Source organism: Carcharodon carcharias, chromosome 2 (assembly GCF_017639515.1).
Source record: "Carcharodon carcharias isolate sCarCar2 chromosome 2, sCarCar2.pri, whole genome shotgun sequence".
Lineage (NCBI taxonomy): Eukaryota > Metazoa > Chordata > Chondrichthyes > Lamniformes > Lamnidae > Carcharodon > Carcharodon carcharias.
In genome coordinates, this window is record NC_054468.1 from 67,995,530 (window position 1) to 68,010,303 (window position 14,774).

At 37.3% G+C, this 14,774-nt stretch overlaps 1 protein-coding gene across 3 annotated transcripts in view; it reads left to right on the top strand.

Moving 5' to 3' along the window:
* Nucleotides 1–7,945: 7,945 nt before the first annotated feature.
* Nucleotides 7,946–14,774, top strand: part of pax3b (paired box 3b) — an 88,226-nt gene continuing 81,397 nt past the window's right edge. For all 3 annotated transcript variants that reach the window (XM_041217044.1, XM_041217053.1, XM_041217061.1), the window contains exons 1-4: nucleotides 7,946–8,033; nucleotides 8,970–9,202; nucleotides 10,725–10,854; nucleotides 11,466–11,600. In XM_041217044.1, the coding sequence (XP_041072978.1) occupies nucleotides 7,946–8,033; nucleotides 8,970–9,202; nucleotides 10,725–10,854; nucleotides 11,466–11,600 (586 nt within the window). The remainder of the gene's footprint in view (nucleotides 8,034–8,969; nucleotides 9,203–10,724; nucleotides 10,855–11,465; nucleotides 11,601–14,774) is intronic.

Here is a 14,774-nt window from a genome sequence, read left to right on the forward strand (position 1 = left end):
TCATGTTTTTGCCCATATTTTATGTCTCGCTTGCTCATTTCGTATCTTTTTTCATTTATACCTGAGCAATAAAAATGTAGTGAAACATGTTTTTGATTTATGCTTTGCAATAATAGTGTACTGATGCTTAACATGTTTATATTAAATAACTTTTTTCACTGTTTTAACAGAAACATGAGACAATTTAAAGTAAATAGATTAATGACTTTGTTAAAATAACGGACAAAGGAATTTTATGCAACAACTTGCATTTATATAGCACCTTTATGACAGTAAAATGTCCCAAGTGCTCCAGAAGTACCATCAAACAGAATTTGACACCAAAACGCATCTGAAGATATAAAGACAGATGACCAAAAGCATGGTCAAAGTGGTAGGCATTAAGGAGCGTCTTAAAGTGGAAAAATGGACAAGATTAAACAAGGAAATCCAGGATTAGAACCTTGGCAGCTGAAAGCATGTCTGACAATGATAGAGACTGGAGTGTGAGGTCTAGGAATGGTAAACAGGAAAGAAGGAGAATAAAATGGAAATGAAAGTGTTGGGCTCATGCGTGGAGCTGATGTTGCTACAGCATAATTTTTCTGGCGATGGTCTGATTTCCTCACTTTCTGGTTACTGGTGAAGAAATGCAAGAAGGGTTAAGGCCTAGGGTTGTGAGCAGGGGGGACATGAGATCAGAGCTTTAGGAAAACAGAGATACACTGTGTAAATGTAAATGAGGAACTTGAAAGAGATAATGGTAATTGGAACCTTCAGTGCCATGTGTCTTTGGATTAAATAATGCATGAAAGCTGATGGAAGTAGTGAATTATATTACTTGTGTGATAAATAGTATACTTTTCAATACACTATAGTCATTCTGCTAACATATGATATTTACAGGATTTTTTGCAAGCTTCTTTTTGAATAGACTTTTCAGGATTCCATACTAGAGTCTCGTTGGAGTAAAGATTAAAGGGAGATATGGTCCACTGGTTAATATTGTACATGGAGATAGTGCACCTGTTTGGAGAAATTATTTATTCAGAGTGAAATAAGATCCAAGATAATAAGCTAAGAAAAGTGTGAACTAATTATAACTTAAGGCTTTAATCAGAATTACTATCATATGGAACTCAATGCCATCTAGTACTGTTACCAATCTTACTTGAAGAATTAAACAGAATTCTTGATTTGATGGGGAGGAGACTTGACATCAGGGCAGGGCAGAAATTAAACTGATTTTCAGGTCCTGCACATCAACCCACGATAAGGAATAACCTAGTTGGACTCAATGCCTTTTTGATTTTTATACTCTTGGAGACACAGAAACTTACAGCACAGGAGGAGCCCATTTGGCTTATTGTATCTTTGACAGCTCTTTACTAGAGTATTCCAATACAGACCCCAAAGCTTTAACTCTACAGTTCTATACCTTCCTCTGCCTCAAATATTTATCTACTTATCTCTTAAAAGCCTCAACCACACCCTATAGCAGAAAATTCTGTGCTCCAACAATTCTCTGAGTAAAGAAATTTCTCCTAACTTATCTCCTCGTCATTTTAGTGACAATCCCATGCTGATGACTTCTCAACACTGAATTTTCAACCAGAGGGAAATATTTCCCTGATCGCTTAATTCAAACCTTTCAGAATTTTAAAAACCTTTACTTTCCTCATAGCCTTATCTGTACTATTGGAAATAGGCACCCCTCAGAACTATGGTTTCCCATTCCCAGCATCATCCTGTCATACTGTCTCTATATCTTTAATCTCCTTTCAATATTCGAGTGCTCAAAACTACACAAAGCACTCTATCTGTGCCCCAACTATTAATTTTTCATTACTTGTTTATTCTTGTACTTTTTCATTACTTATGAAACACAATTGTCTCCTTTTGTGGTCTTATATACTCACAGTTGCATTAAGTCCTTGGATCCCTAGGTCATCCTGTTTATCCAAAATCTTCAATGTCCTTCCTTCATATGCACACCCCCATTCCCTTTTGTTCCTCCCAGGATAAATAAAAGGACACTCCTCCACAATTAATTGCATTTATCACCTCTCTGCCCAGTCTGCTAACCTCCCTATTTCCTCTTGAAGTTTATATCAGTCCTTCTTGCTGTTTCCCAAATCTCTACTTTTGCGTCATCAGCAAGCTTTGCAGTCAAGTTCCCCATGCCTAAATCCAAATGATCTAAATGTAAGAAGATGAATTTGGACACAGCACTGAACCTTGGGGGTGCACCTCTTCCAGTCTTTTTTGAATACAAGCAACACCCATTAATCCTAATTCCTTGCCTACTATCCATTGATTAAATTTCTATCCATGCTGCTCATCTTCGATATCATATACCTGAATTTTTATATTCCTTCGAGACATCTTATCAAATTCTCTCAGAAAATATATCTAAGCCATATCAAATTTCCTTTACCTCTTGTCGGTTAAAAAAATAAATTTGCCAAATATCACCTTTCTGCTGGTTGTCCTTGATTATCCCATAATTCTCCAAATGTATTTTCATATCACATTGTAAATTCTAAGAATTTGCCCACAAATGACTTTACAGCAAATATTCTCTAGTTACCCAACAAACCCTTTTCTTCTTTCTTGAACATTGTCTAACCTTCATATCCTCTGCATAATTTACATATCTAAGGATGATTGAAAAAATGTGGTCAGAACTCTGTAAGATCCTCTCAGGCTTCCTTCAACAGCTCCATCCATATTAGGGCCCAGAAACTTAACCATTTTGAGTTCTGCTGTTTTTTTTAGTTTGTTTCCCTCAATGACATTCCATCTCATTCTCTAATACAACAACAGTCTCTATTTATCATTTGTAAGAGCTCACTCACAATTATTTAACATTTTCATGATATTTATGTCATATTTTCATCCTCATAACTACATTGTCCCCTTCATCCCTGAGCAACCCTGCCTCCTTTTGGATCATTCCTTTACTTACACTATAAAAAGTCCTTACTATTTTCCTTTATATTACTAGTTGGCCCTTTATTGTCTTTACAATTTCCTTTGGTAATGTGAACTTTAGTTTTATGAGATGTCTAATTTTAAGTGTTAGTTTGTAATCTCTTTATTCACCTTAATACTCTACAATTTGATATATCCAATTTCATTTTATGTATATGTTGCACTCTTATTGCCTTACATTTGAAGATTCCCTACAGCTGCTCAGCTGTTGTATTTGCCAACTTACCTGTTCAGTTAATTTTGTCCCCACCCTTATCTCACTGATTCTTTCCCCTCCCCCCAAATCCAACACCCTTATCTTTCACTCTTCATTATCCTTTTCTGTTTTCACATTGAATGTAATGATTTTGTGCTCACTATTTCTCAATTGTTCTGTTGTCAGGGGAGTTATTTGCTCCACTTCATTTCGCAGTACAATATCAATAATTGTTTTCTTTTTGTATTAGAAACACACTGATACCGGTTGGAAACATACATGTGTACAGTATTAAATGTAATAGCTAACTGCTCAGATAACAAGTGATGCAATTTATAACTTTGTGTGATATAGTTCTTTGCAAACTCATTGATTGTTTTGCATCCACATAAACGCCAACCCAACATTCAAAGTCTTCTTGTGTTCAGTAATATATAATGCGAAAAAAATGATTTCTAGTGCTTGGATAAATCATGTAGATGATGATATAATGTGATATGTGCTATTATTGAATCAGCAGTTGGCCAGTTTGTTGAAACCAGTACTAGTTATTGCTGCCGAATGGGTTTAAGCCACAGAGTACTCCATATATACATAGCAATTCAAGGTATCTCCGCCAGAAATTCTCACATTGCCAAAAGCTGGAGTTAGTTTGGGCCCTCATCCGGGATTTATACTTTAGTGTACTGCAATCGCATTAAATATAATATAAACAAGCTATTAATCTACCTTCTTTTGTAAGGTATTCTTAATGCTTTGTCTGCATTGTTTCTTTGACCATTAAACCTAGAAGTTCACTTGATTTATCTTTTGGGAGAGGGAACTTGAGGAATGGGGATCATGTTTGCAGACCATCTCCTTAAAAGATGAAATTACTTGGACAGAAATCCTGAAAGAAAGAATTGTGCATGGTCTGTATAAACAGTGGGTATGATGAACCAAATGGCTCTTTCTTGCTTTATCCATTGTTATATTCTTAGTTTATCCCACTACAAAGGCAGAGCCATTTTCAAAAACTAGGTCAGATCTACTGCACTGTTAAGTTGTTTTAAATCATCTATATAGGAAACTGGATAATGCAATCAATAGATACTGACCTTTTCCTAACAGGACCCCTTTCAATCCAACTCAAACTGTTGGGATAAATATATTTTCCAACTGCTAGTTATAATGGGCCTTAACCTAGTTCCAAAAGAGCATGGGTCCCTTGACACAAAACTATCCCTAATTTAACACTAATTGACAATTCAACTGGGGAGAATCAAGGATGATTGGAGTGGGAAATGAAAGCAATGCCATCCTGGTGGAATAGGAAGTGCTCTCTGAGATTGGAATTTTTAAGTACATTCTTAAGGCAGGGCGGAGGGAGTTTTATTCTCCATCTAACTGTGCTGCATATAGCATGGGAGAGCTGGTGGCTGACGCAGGGCTTCTGGTATGGATATAGTTCAATTCCCAAGCACTAAAATTGCTTAGTTTATTGAATGCAAAACATTGCCAATAATCCCCATCCCCTTCCAAACAGAAGTAAACCAACGTATGAAGCCTGCATTCTATATTTTCCTATCATGTTGAGTGAGGGAAATCAGTTAGGTATCTGTTGGGATGGACAGAAATAAAGTGTTAAAATTGCGTTAGAGACAAAACAATGCAATCTTGGGATCCAGGTGACAGCATCATTAGAACACATTCGTTGTGTTGTTGATATATAACTTTAAATATCAGTAGTGATAATTATTTTCCTTTTATTAGAAATAAGATAATTCAACAACAGAAAAAGTTAATCTTGTGCCTTAAAAGATATGACGTGATAAATCTGTCAATAACTACTATTGATTATTTTAGAGGAAGTATCTATTTTGTTTTTTTATGTTATTTGCGAATGTTTTGTTATAAATTAATTCCTTGAATTCCACAAAATTGCTGTTTTTGTATGTTATTTCTTGCATGATTATTCCTTAAATGCCATGTATCACATTAATTTATTAATTTGACATATCATGTGTTAACTGGTAATTAGTTAACTATTTTGATTATTTTTAGCGTTGTTTAATGGTTTCCTAATATTTTTGAGCTAGATACGAGATTGCAAGAAATTATTACAATTAAACTTGATGGAGTTTTAAAAGATCATTGTGCATTTTGCGTAACAATAGTTTGAGCCATAATTGGATAACAGCAAATAATTATAATTATGCTCGAAATTAGTTGTTAATGTGTTACTGAGACAAATGATATGTTAAACGAAAATAAAGCGAGACGAATCGACCTGAATGCCAATAGTTGCAAGGGATGAGATAAAACGAAATGTAACAGATCAAACGTTATTTTTTATTAAATTTATAATTGTAGTTTAAAACGAGATGTTGCAACATATCTTTGTAGTCCCTCTATTGGAAACGGCAGACGTTTAACATATATGATATCTTATTTGTGAACTGTGCTTTCTCCAAATCCCAACATGTCCAACAAACAACATGAAAAAATATCGTAAACATCGAAGTTTTGTTGAACGTAATGTACAACACTTAGAATTTCGATTATTTGTATTTAAGATCCACCCATTGTCCCTTGTTTAAAAATATTCTAGTTTTAATAAAAATCCAATGGACACATATTTGCAAAAGTTTTCCGAGCTGAAACGAATGGCAGAATGTTATTTCAAGGTCCACTTTTTTTAAACCGTATATGCTTGATTGATGTAACTGGTAGCCACTGACCGTATTCATCCCAAACCCTGATCCAATTAAATGGCACCTGGTCCGGAGGATCTCTTTAAATTATTGGGGTGTATTGTCTGTTTTATAATTCATATTTCCCTGGTTACTTTAATGACAATTCCGGCATTTTGTATCCCCACCCATGCCTTGTCACCTAATTTACTTTATCCCTTAAAACTAGAGCGTTTTATTATATGCAATAACTGTCACATCGCTTATGAATACAATTTTCCTTCCTTGAATAATTTGCAAGCGCGTGCTATTAAAAAAAATCCACGTGTGTAACGGGGCATAATCCAACCTGGCTGTACACTTGATATAGTTTGTAAAGTAAACGAAAGGGAAGGGTGGACTGGCTGCACGTTACGTGTATCAATTCACACAGCCAAAAACGAAAAAAAAAAAATCTAAATCCTTCTGAACAAAAGTGAAATAAATCCTTGAGGAAAATTTTGTTGGAGGAATTCTGTTGCAGTAATTGGTTGCTGCTTCAATCCCCAAAATGCAGGGACCATTCTTTCTCTATACTATAGGTTAATTCTGGTCCTGGACAGGATGATCACTGTAAGCAGGGTGATGCTGTTTTAAGTGCTGTTTTTAAACAACTTAAAAGGGGGAATTAATATAATAGCGAATGACTCTTTTTAATCTTTCTTTGTGTTACGTCATTGGATAATCATTGTGTTCTGGTATAAGAGAACAATTGTTGAGATTAAGAATCAGTAAGTGAAAGCGATGACTTTTTGCCAAAAGGAGGTTGTTTCTCTTTTGCAACCGTCTCTCAAACAAAGCATAGTCTTAACTATCTCATCGTTTGATTGATTAAGGCTTTGAATAAAGTTCCGCGCCAGACTGACAGGGTTTTTTGAATAGCCACTTCCAAATAAAGCCCACTTGGATGGCTGTGCTTGAAGATCAGAGTGTAAAGGATGAGTTTACCGGCAGTTACCAAGTTATAAATAGAGGACTCAGACAATAGTACCTTCTCTGAGGACAGACGGGCTTTACAACAGTCCTGGCGTCATATCCTGCTGTGGCGCTTCTGCTCTCAGCCAGACCATTTCTTTTTTTTTGGTTCTTAATACTACACATATAAACCCCAGAATATGCGAAGGCTTGATTAGTCTGTGATAATCACAGTGCCCTGCCTTTTACCTGGGAGCCTTTTGTTTTTCAGTTCTCCTCCAGTAGGAGTGTCCTACAATTCGCCCCCAAACAGCAACTTCATTTTGCCAAAATAGAGCTTGGTTTTAGACACTTGTGGGCTAATTGTTGGCGAATTCTATTACTAATAATAGTTTAGAGTGTCTAAGAATGGGGAGCTGCCTTCAGAGAAGTTCTTCATTTGACTCCAAACACAGACTTTGCCCCGTAGGCAATCTACTCTGAAGAAAAGGATATATTTTTAGATTTGTGGTTGATAATGAATGAAAGCTGTCGTGTGTTTGAAAGGCAATGGGACAGGTTGCTTTAACTGTTGCGGCCGCACGTTCACTTTTCATTTAAAAATCATATTTCCAGTGATGGGAAAGGAAGATTGCGGGGATTGGCCAATCAAAGCACACGTTTCCATAGAGAAGAATCTCGCCTCTTCACCAATCAGAAGGCAGGGGTCTCGATGGAGCCAGGGGTGGGAGAACTGATAAATTCTCCAGGTCACCGTCCCATCGACTCCTGGCTGTGACTACAATTCCTAACCCTTGGACCACAGTTGTACCTGTCACACATACCAGAGCAACACACGAAACATCCGCACCGACTTCCGAAACTTCGACAACGAGAGAAAAAAAAACTCTGCCAACTTTCTCTCTCCCCTCGCCGGTTTAGTGTTTGGGGTATCTCATCTGCTCAGAAGAACTGAAAGAACTATTCGGCTTCCCTGAAGTCCGGCTGGCCTACGTGGATTTACCTAAAAGTGTTCATTCATTTTTAAATTTAAAAAAAAAATTGTTTTGCCTTTCCCCCCCACACCCTCCCCCCACCCCCCTCTCCCTCCCTCCCTCCCCGCCCCCATTCGACAACCCACAGGAAAATCTGGGACTGAACGTGTTTAAAAATGAGCACGTTGGCTGGACCGGTCCCAAGAATGATGCGGCCAGCCCCGGGACAGAATTATCCTCGCAGCAGCGGTTTCCCACTGGAAGGTGAGCCTGCACATGCTTTAGCTGACGGAGCGCACTTTCGTTTTCTACCCCAGCACTTCATTAAAGAGGAAAAAAAAGGAGCCGCAAAACGCGCACACGCAGAACATTAACTCTCCTGTGCGAGGCAACGGCGATACATTATGAGTTCTTACACTCTCTCAGTAATGCATTTCGATATGTAGCTGTAACTGTCTTGGTCTTCCCCCCCACCCCCCCCCCGACCCTGGAGAGAGCCTTTTTTAAATGTTTCTGTATCATGTTCAATATTTGCAGTAAGTAGATTCTACCGCCGTGTTTCAACAGTTTATTGGTGCATGACATGCAATAGGCTCACCTTAAAGTTGATGGAGACAAACTGTGAAATCAATCAGAAACAAACCTCCTTTGTTGTTTCAAATATCTTTAGTTTGTTTTCACAGTCCTGTGTGTTGCTCCTTGACCACTATCAAAACGCTGGGCGCCCGGTCCCTGAGCTAAGACAGTTAATTGTAAATAGAGGCTGCGCCCGATTCGTGAACTGTTTTTAAATGGGATTGAAAGCATATTTTAAGGCAACTGTGGGATTTTTCTGCTGATACAAAATGTTTGTGATGGGTGGAACCTGATTTATATTTAAGTATTGTAATGACAGAGCTTGAGTAGCAATCATTGAAAAGAAACGAATTAATAGCTCCAAACTATTAGGTCCAAACTTTATTGTGCGATTTAAAATATTATTGTCAAGTGACAGCAGGGAAAAAGGGTAAGTTCTGGAACAAGAATCTGTCTCATTTGAGCATGTTTCCTGCAAATGAATGGCGTAAAATATATAAACACTTGTGTCGACTGATGTGTTCTTAGCATTGATGTGATAGCTTTTGATTTCCTCTCCAATTCTCTATCCGCGAGATTAAGTTTGACCAGGTTTATTAATGCTGCCATTTTTACTGCAAATAGTGTCAACGCCTTTAGGTCAAGGGAGAGTGAACCAGCTCGGAGGAGTTTTTATAAATGGCCGGCCTCTGCCAAATCACATCAGGCACAAGATAGTGGAAATGGCCCATCACGGCATCAGACCGTGTGTCATCTCTCGGCAGCTCAGGGTCTCCCACGGCTGTGTCTCTAAAATCCTCTGCAGATACCAGGAGACGGGCTCTATCAGACCAGGGGCCACTGGGAGCAAACCGAGGGTAAGCCGGACTAAAGTCTTCAGCCAGTCCATAAATTGCTTTATTAAGATTTGGAACTTAGTTGATGCAAGCTACAGCGTCATGAAAGACGTTGTTATGGTTTACCTACAAAGTGTGCTACTATCTGTACGTGCTTTTCAAAGGCACTTCTAATGCAGGCAAGTTAGATCGACTAAAACCACCTGAGGAGTGTAGTATCACTTTTTAAAACTGTAAATCAAATTCTGCATTTGCAGAATGTGTCCCATCTATATATGTGCATACATGTACAAGTGTAATACTCGCAAATGCTTGTCACAGTTGAGGTATTGCAAACGATTTGAGTTTTATTCATTAAAATATTGGAACATAATAATTATCAGATCTGTATTTTGTGGCCCATATCGTTCAATTCCATTTATTCAACGTGTTTTATTGGAAAGGTGTATTAAAATTTGATCATCTGAAACTGGGAATATGCCAGGCATTTTGAGGAACTAACAACATAATCCTTAAAAAAAATTGAAGATACGTGTAAGAATTCGTTAATTAAAATGATGAGTTTACAGAGATGTAGCGTGTTTATATATTGGATTCACAATTTGTGTGTTGCAAATAATACTAAATGTAATGTTCATTATAGTTACGGGATTTATTAAATATCAGAATTATCATCAGTTTAATGTCTATCTTCCTCGGATATGCAAAATATATCTAGTGAAAATTGTTTGATATTTTCGTTGTGTGTAATAAACTTGGAATTTTAATTAACTTTTTGGTGGAGAATGTTACATTAGAACATGTGAAATTAAGAGGATCTCGGCTAATTTAAATGCCTTTCAGCATTTCCTTGTCGGGCAACACTGCTTCACCACTGTTGAGCAGGATAGTCAAAATTGTACAAAGCTCGTTTACATTGCCAAAAACGCACACTAGTACTTGATTCGCAGTTTAATCTGTAATGTGGATGGTTTTGTCACAGGCAATTAAACACGCAGGCTATAATGACCAGCGATCATCGTAATATAGACCATTAAACACAGAAATTGTATTACAGCTACACCACATTTTTCAATAAAGAGTCTGAAAAGTTCAAGTACTGACCTACAGTTCCCAATCATTAAAGAGTTTGCACCCGATTTTGTTTGTCCAATTTGACTTTCGTTGACTGTAAGCCAACTTCATTAAATAAAAAACCTAGATCAGCAACCAATTTTGTGTGCTTCAGAGAGGGAAACTTTCGACAAATAAAAAGCACATTACATATTAATTCTGAAAAGTTCATCACGCTTTTAGTTTTGTTTTAAATGATCTTAATGTGCAACCGAATTTTTCCAGGACTTTTATAAGAAAGTGTAACAGTAGTACTGTTATATCGGGAATAATTGGAACTTGGTAATACATTGTTGCTTATTTTAAATTTGCATATCCGAATATGACTGCAAATAACGCACAGGTCAGGTTCGTTTGCAAGTCGGAATGAAGCACGGTTGTAAATAACCCTCCTTTTTTTCTCTCTTGCAAAAAACACATTTAATAAAAGCAAATGGCAATACCAGACGTGGAAAAAAAGATCGAAGAATACAAGAAAGAGAATCCTGGAATGTTTAGTTGGGAAATCCGGGATAAGTTATTGAAAGACGGCATGTGTGATCGGAACACCATCCCCTCAGGTTGGTTCAATATTGATAATTTGCGCGAATTGGGGGGGGGGGGGGGGAAAGGGGATCCAGGAACAATTTCATTAACATAGAAAAATAACTACTCTTGTTCCACATAAGCCAAGAATTGCCTGTAAATGTTAAATGTGTCCAGCTGCACAAACTAATAAAGAAAGCATAAATACGTCATGGTGTTAACAAATTATTTCAAGTAGGTTCCGGACTTCAGTACCTCGAATTCAAAAAATACTATCTTAAATGAAATGCTATTATTATGTTAGAACTCTCAGGAAACAGTGTAACATTGTGATAATAATTTACTCTTCTACAGACTGAAATTATATCCTGTATATTTCACAGAGAAAATAATTCATTGCAGGAATTTGAATCTGCTTTTCCCGAAGTTATTGACTATGAAATGTAATGTTCACCCTACGTTAATTTGATTCTTTTTTTTAAAAAAGTAGCAAGAAAAGTATAAAATTGAACAGCTTTATTCGAAATTCTAAACCAATGATTGAATCCTACATTATTTGATGTTTTGTCGCACAAAGGTAAAATTGTTCTGGTATTTAAAATGAATAAAATGTTTGATTTAAAAAAAACATTTTCTTTCAAACAAGTGAGTTCAATAAGCCGTATTCTGAGGAGTAGATTCGGAAAGAAAGAGGACGAAGAGGATGACTGTGAAAGAAAGGAATATGAAGAGGGAGATAAAAAGACCAAACACAGTATAGACGGCATTCTGGCAAACAAGGGTAAGAGGCGGAATTCGTCTAATTACTTGGGTATTATTAGCGATTCAAACGTTTTAAATATTTATATCAATATTTATTTTTATAGACTTGCATTAGGGAATCCCAGAGCGATTAAATATTGTCTGTTTTACTTGCTTTGATGGGGAAAAGACAGCTTTTCGTACAAGCTTAGGCAAAAAGAGACTTTAACCAATGTGGTATATATGGACGAAAGTTCATATACCCCACACTGCGGGTAGTAACGAACATGCTGCCCCTTGGACGGTTTTAACAGAATGACCACGAACACAGTTGCCTCCAGCCGTAAATGGCTTGATGCCCTCAGCTTTGTTTTGTGGCTCTGGTATCTTACAAAGTGAGGGGAATTGGCCGGAAGTACTACTTTTGTTTTGTCCTGGGAGTTTTATTGAGCTTGTTCGGGTGGTAAAGTTTACGCCAAGGTGTTAAAACAATTCAAAAAGTGTAGCGAGAGGCGGCGATATCAAAGTTGGATATCCAGCCTGGACAACCCCTCTCAGCGCAGCAACCTGTTGCTCGTTTATCGCTTTATTTGTGCGCAGAGAATAAGAGATACTTTTCAATCTTTACCATCTGACTGCAATTTCATTTACTGCCCGAGAATGTTGTCCAGAGGAATGGGTTTAATTTTGTTGCATGGGGTTCCCATGTACTGTAGACCATTTACAATGGTTATGATAGCACCATTTACACTGAGTCAGCTCCACCAGGAAAATCAACAGTTTGCGTCTGTTTGGAGCAGATCAGTTCATTCTTACCCCATTTCCTGTTAAATTCAAAGGCACAGAAATCAAACTCAGACCGCAGGTAAAATATGTGCACGTGTAAGTACATTTTCCTCAATGTGAGGAACATGTGGAAATAGACTCAACCGAATGACATTATTAATAACCCCAAGCTATTTTGAGGAATAGAAAGCGATTTCAGTATCGATTTCAAAGTCCAATTGTTAATTTTTAAACAGTTCCGTAAACTTCTATAATTACAGCATTTTGCAAATTCTGCGATTTTAAACATTTCTTCTCTTTAAGAAGCTTAGAACCGGTTTTCCAAGATGAAATTCGGACCGATGATGAACGCAGATGCAAATATCCAAATCAAATCATTGCCAGAATCGCCATCAAAATTTAAATCAACTAACATTATATTTTTTCTTTGAAACGGCCAATCATACCGATATAAAGTTGCTGCACAATTAGAAAACAGAGCGATAAATGCATTATAAAGGAGACAAATGTCTCGTCTTCTGCGCCTATGCGGGCTAATTTTATCACTCCTTTACAGAACGATTTTAGATCAGAACTGGGCTAAATTAGTAGATTCTGCTTCAATGAGGCCCTGACAAGTTGAAATGATCTCGTGCTGCTTTGGTTAGAATTACATTTTTAATTTTCTAATACTGGGAAAACATGAAATTATAAATTGTGAGAAACAAGGGAATCTTTAAAGAAAACCGAAGTCCAAAAGTATTTTTTTAATGTGAACTAGGTTCGAAATGCATCTGGTATAAACAGCAGAACGAAAGAAATCTTCTGATGCCCTTAAATGCTTTAATCAATTCAAAGCTGTATTTAAAAGAAAACATTTATAGTGACTGTTACGTAAATGCTTGATAGTCATTAACATTTCACTGAAATTGGAAATTCACAGCATTTGAGTTGTTTCCATAGATTGAATTTCATGAGGTATCTGTGAAATCCACCCAACATTTCTGTTCTATATATCTTAAGACATATCGAACATCGATGTTACTGAAAAGTACCACAAAGCACTTCAGAGACAAGGGACAGGCAGTATTAAGGGACCTCAGCAGATTGCTTTCTTTCTTGGAAGTTTGGGAAGGGGGGGGGGGTGGTGTTGATGTGGGGAGTTGGTGGTGGTTAACCGTTTGTGAACTAAATGCGCTATCTATTCTTTGCCACATGTATCAGCAGCTCCAGACTGTATTTAAGATGATGCCAAAGGCAAAGAAATGATTCATTTATAGATATAAAACTAGACTACTTCTCCAAAAAAAAATTAGAAGGTTGGTCAGTTCTCGTAAGGTTAACGAATATACTTTAGTGACATTTATATGTTTTGCACTTTGATTTTAGTTACGTTTAAATACGCAACTAACCCTTTTAACAGATTCAAATAAGGCTTTAATTGTAATTGAAGGGTTGTCGAACGATGTCTAATATTTGAATGTAGATGACATTTCGCATACTTGACTGTGGAGCTCTTGCATAACTAATAGTGCAAGACTAAACTGCTAAAATTAAACAGAACCCAACATGCCCCCCCCCCCCACCCATATATCCTCCAGTTATAATCTGTACGTACTTCGAAATATGTAGACTTCGGTTATAAGATATTAACTGAGAAAAGCAAATTGTCCCTAAATTACTTGCTAAAAGTCTGCTTGCTATCCAGTCCACAGTAGTTTGCTAAAATCTTTAGCGGGCAATGTGGAAATGATAATTCGCTGAAATATTTTGTTGAATCACACCAGAAAAGTGGCTCCGAATGAGTGGCGCAGTCTGCATTGGACTGGCTATGGAACTGGAGGCGACGGTGAAGCTGCCTGTGACCAGGTTCATGAAGCGTGAGAGCTCGTTTGTAGTCTGCATTGTTTATTGATCTGAGTAATATACCATATTTGCCATCTGAGTTGTCCTGGTGTGTATTTGGCGAGCTTCTTTCTGCATCATAACAGCAACAAGAAAAGGTATCACAGTGCCCCGTTTTAACTTGTTGGGCATTGTTGCGATTCGATTATCTTTTTCCCCCACTAACAAAGTACCTTTTCGCAAAGACATGTTTTGTTAATCAAAACATCGAATCTATATAAAAAAGGCTAGAAAACTCTTGGACAGAGTGTATAAATTTAAGTCCTTAACATTAGCCTTGCGCACAGGCTTTGGCACAAAGTGTCGCTTGTTGCTGGAGTCCATAGACCTGCCCGAATTTCTCTGCAAATAGGATCTTGAGTAGACAAAAACGACCAAATGAGCTGGTCAAACATTTGTACAACTTTTCCAGCTATACAAAGAAGTCCTTGAATACACAATCCACACTTGGAGATGAACTTGGAAAACAAAGAAGCGTGAGTCCATTGAAAGTTACACTTTAGGCTCGGAAGGACAAAGCCTACGCTAGTGACAGCTTGGTCGC